This window comes from Neltuma alba, unplaced genomic scaffold (assembly GCF_004799145.2).
Source record: "Neltuma alba isolate B1F8T4 unplaced genomic scaffold, ASM479914v2 tig00004226_pilon, whole genome shotgun sequence".
In the NCBI taxonomy this organism is placed as follows: domain Eukaryota; kingdom Viridiplantae; phylum Streptophyta; class Magnoliopsida; order Fabales; family Fabaceae; genus Neltuma; species Neltuma alba.
This window is the reverse complement of record NW_021633612.1, coordinates 83,126-87,527: the sequence shown is the minus strand read 5'-3', so window position 1 is coordinate 87,527 and position 4,402 is coordinate 83,126. Positions and strand designations below refer to the sequence as shown.

Below are 4,402 nucleotides of genomic sequence, written 5' to 3'. Positions count from 1 at the left end.
GTTTTATGTTTTTTTTTTAATTTTGTTTTCTTTTTTTGTTTTCCTTTTGCGATTTGCCTTTGAACTTTCAAATAACATGTTCATTTTTTTATTTCCATTCCATGATATGATGTGGGTCTATGCGACTATGTGTAGTGTCAAAGGCTTAATAACTCTCTACTATAAATATTACTTTAATTAAAATAATGTTCGTTGTTTTGTTCCCTTATAGTGAGTGGCCATTGAACTTTTAATTTAAAAAATTGAGTAGCATCATTCTTTTTTATTTTGTTGATTTTGTTGGCAGGACTAGTATTTAACTTTTAAAAGGTGCCGTGTCTTTACATTGGAAAGAACAATGGCCTCTACAGAAACACTTGGAGAAATCATACAAAAAACTGAAGTAGATCCCCAAACTCAAATTGCATCAGCACTTGTTACTAAAGAGGAAAAAGACGCAAATGTAACAAATAATGTAGGAGAAGGAGAAGAAGAAGGATCAAGAAAAAGACATAGATCTTCTGTTTGGGAGCATTTTGAAAGGCCTTCTTTAGACTCAAAAGGGGAACTCCGAGCAAAGTGTAAGTTTTGCTAAAAAACAATTGCTTGTGGCCTTACATATGTCACAAATGGATTGCTAAAACATGTAAATAGGTGTCCAAGAAATCCGAATAGAGCTAACAAATTCAAGCAATCTTTGTTATCGAGTTCTTGCATAGGAACCACTAATACTTTGACTCATCATTTATTTAATCAAGAACAATGTAAAACAGCTCTTGCAAAATTTTTGATATTGGATGAAATGCCTTTTCGGATTGTTGAAGGTGAGGGTTTTAAAGGGCTATTGAGTGAATTAGAACCTCGCTTTCATATTCCCTCACAAGCAACAATTACTAGGGATTGCTTGAAGTTGTACCTTCAAGAAGCAACAAATTTGAGAAGGTATTTTAAAAGAAAAAAAGTCTGTGTTTCCCTCACTACAAATACTTGGAGTTCTAATTAGAATTCTAACTACATGTGCTTGACTGCTCATTAGATTGATGAAGATTGGACATACCAAAAGCGAATATTGAATTTTTGTGCAGTTGAAAACCATAAGGGTGATACAATTGCAGCTGAAATTGAGAAATGCTTATTATTTTGGAGTATTGATATAGTTTTTAGCATCACAGTTGATAATGCTTCTTCAAACGACATTGCAGTAGCAAAATTGAAAGATGTTCTAAAACATTAGAATGGTTTAGTATGTGATGGGGACTTCCTGTACTTGCGGTGTTGTGCACATATTTTGAACTTGGTTGTTTCTGATGGTGTAAAGGATATGCACAGGTGTATTGAAAGCATTCGAAATGCCGTTAAGTATGTACGAAGTTCTCCAGCAAGGTTTCATAAATTCAAACAGCTTGTGGAGAAAATGAAAATTGATTCAAAGAGTTTACTTATCATGGATTGTCCAACTAGGTGGAATTCAACTTACATAATGTTGGAGCGTGCCATTAAATTCAACAATGTTTTTGAAAGGATGGAGAAAGAAGATATAGATAACACAACCAATTTCTTAAAAAAAAAATTAGTTGGTCCTCCTGATGCTTTGGATTGGAAAGATGCAAAAGATTTTGTTTTGTTCTTGCAAGAATTCTATGACATCACTTTACAATTTTCAGGATCACTTTATGTTACCTCAAATTTATGCTTCCAACAAATAGTTGATGTGTTTATTATGCTAAATAAAAGTGCAAATGATCCTAGTTCTTTGGTGGTTGACATGGCTAAGAGTATGCAAAGCAAGTATAATAAGTATTGGGGAAGGTTAGAAAATCTTAATCATCTACTAGTGATAGCAGTTGTACTTGACCCTAGGTATAAAATGAAATATTTGAAATATGCTTTTGGGGATATATTTTGTGATGTTGCACAACAAGAAGCCATGGCAAAAGAAGTCTCAAAAGTCTTGTATTGTTTGTATGATCATTATTCAAATAGGCTTGGCACATCAACTAGTCAAACTCAGAGTCAAGCACAAACAAGTGGTAATAATGCTTCTTCGACTCAAACATGTAGAACCTTGTTAGGTTCCAGGTCTTCATTGCAATGATTCCTTACTAACAATGACAATGAGATTTTGGCAGATAAATATGCAGAGGTAGACAAGTATCTTCAAGCTAAGCTAGCTGAAGCACGTGATCCTGACTTTGATATTTTGGGATGGTGGAAAGTGAATAGCTTTAAGTACAAGATTCTTTCATTAATTGCACGTGATGTGTTAGCCATGCGTGTCTCTACTGTTTCTTCAAAATCTGCATTTAGTACAGGTGGCCATATCATTGATGAATTTAGAAGTTCGCTGTCATCAAAGATGGCTGAGGCACTAATTTGCACACAAAATTGGCTATCTCCATCAATAGTAAAACTAAAAGGACTTGATACTGATAACTTCAACGACACTAATGTCATAGTACAAGGTAATATCTATTTATTGTTTTATTTAATTCCAATTTTGTTCACATTTGTTAATTTAGTGGTAATTTTTTTTTGCCTTGTGTTTCTTTTTTGTAGAAGAATTAGTAGCTTTAAATATTTTAGACAAAGAGGAAGGATCGAAGAACTAGAAAATGTTGAATTGTTTATTGTTCATTCATGTTGGCTACTACATTGATTAAGTTGTTTTATTTTGGACTTACTTGTTATAATTTGTTGAAACCCGTTGTTGGCAACTATAATTGTTACCTTAGTGGAAGCTTGTAGCTAATGATTGTTACTTTGATCATGTTATTTACAAGTTTTTCTATAAGAGTTTTGTGATATTTTTTAGTGGTCATTTTAAGTTTATTTATTTTTTTATCTTTTAAGATTATTAGAAACTTTTTTTGTTACCAATTTTCGATCACTACCAATTTTGGCTAGTTGTTATCTATTTTTTGCACAATTTTTATCATGGATATTTTTTTTACGTTTTATGTAAAGCTGATTTTCAAATAAAAAAAATTAAAAGACTATACGGGTCCTAATCGGGATGGGACATGAGACAAAAAGGCTGTCCCGTCCCAATTTTTGGGACAGGACTAGGATGGGGTCCTCCCTGTCCCATGCCGTCTCGTCCCATGAATACCCCCATGTTAAACAAGAATTAATTGTTAGCCTATATAATTGTTCTACTATATTAGCTTGAAATAAGTAAAACATTAGGTTATAAAATTTTTTATATAAAAAAATGATGATATTGATGGGAAAAAAACAAAAAAAATACCATATAGCTAATATCATCACTAATATGTTGGATCCATCATCTTGTATGTCTCCAATACCCTTGCATGTACTCAAATATTTGATTAAATTCAATAAGTGCTAGAGGAGTATTAGCAATAGCATGTAGCTATCCATTCCACGCTTTAATGAAATTAGAGTATTATTGAGTCCAATTTATAGTTATTCTGCCACGTAGTTATATTGTATGGTAATTTCCTAAATGAACAGGTATGATAGGAATAAGTTGTTAACGATTGAATTGTCTTAGTACGCGATTAGGGCGATGCCATTCTATAATATGAAAACATATTAGAGGAACTGAAGTTAGCTAAATTTTAAGTGTTACCAAGCAATACTTTGGAATTAATTAGCGCACTTTAGAAGACTCATATGGTTGCCAAATTATATCGTCATTGGTCATTCTATCAAACAAATTCTTATATTAATGTAAGGACATAATGTTTAGACAAGGATTTTGTCCTGCATTTCCATCTAGCATTATCAACAAAAAAAAGTAGTATTTAAATTTGTAAGATTTCAATAATAAGTACATGTCAAATATTTGTTGTGCAAGTTCGGCACACATGAAATGTAAAGGAGGTAAGAGAGGGTAGATATCATATTGTAGATATGAAGATACAAGTCATTGTGGTAGTAGCAAAGGGAATCGATCCCATGCCCATAAATATAATAATGATAAGTACCCTCGAATCCCATCCTTAGCTGGATTGGTAGTATTACATAATTCTCTGTATAGATGAGCCAAAACTGCTAAATCCTAACTAAAATTTTCAACTTTTTCCAGATTATAAAGTAGTGAAAGGTACATTATTAGTACCCAATATAATTGACAATGCACAATAGCCTTAGAGGATGCTCCTATACAGTTAGGCATTCCATATGTAGGAATGCTTGTCATTGAAAAAACTAACTTTAATTAGCTAGATGTTTGTGAATGGCTTCTAAAAGTTAGACTGCCTGCAAATAGAATACATAGATAATGACTACTTATGAGTTGGTTGGAAAAGCACTTTAATTGCTTACTTGATGATGCAGATGATGTACAAGTTTAACAATTCACTCGTGCATATAATAGTGAAGTCTATCCAATAAGTTAATGCACAAATTGCAGCTTATCAAGTGTTTTTTGAGACACTAACAAAAAAGTTAACTCTAT

At 32.4% G+C, this 4,402-nt stretch overlaps 1 protein-coding gene across 1 annotated transcript; it reads left to right on the top strand.

The window, feature by feature from the left end:
• The first annotated feature begins 337 nt into the window (after positions 1-337).
• LOC114744002 (zinc finger BED domain-containing protein RICESLEEPER 2-like) lies at positions 338-2,588 on the top strand. The gene is made up of 5 exons (XM_028932184.1): positions 338-560; positions 804-921; positions 1,309-2,009; positions 2,109-2,441; positions 2,536-2,588. The coding sequence occupies exons 1-5, from the start codon at positions 338-340 to the stop codon at positions 2,586-2,588; spliced, it is 1,428 nt and encodes a 475-aa protein (XP_028788017.1).
• Positions 2,589-4,402: the final 1,814 nt, after the last annotated feature.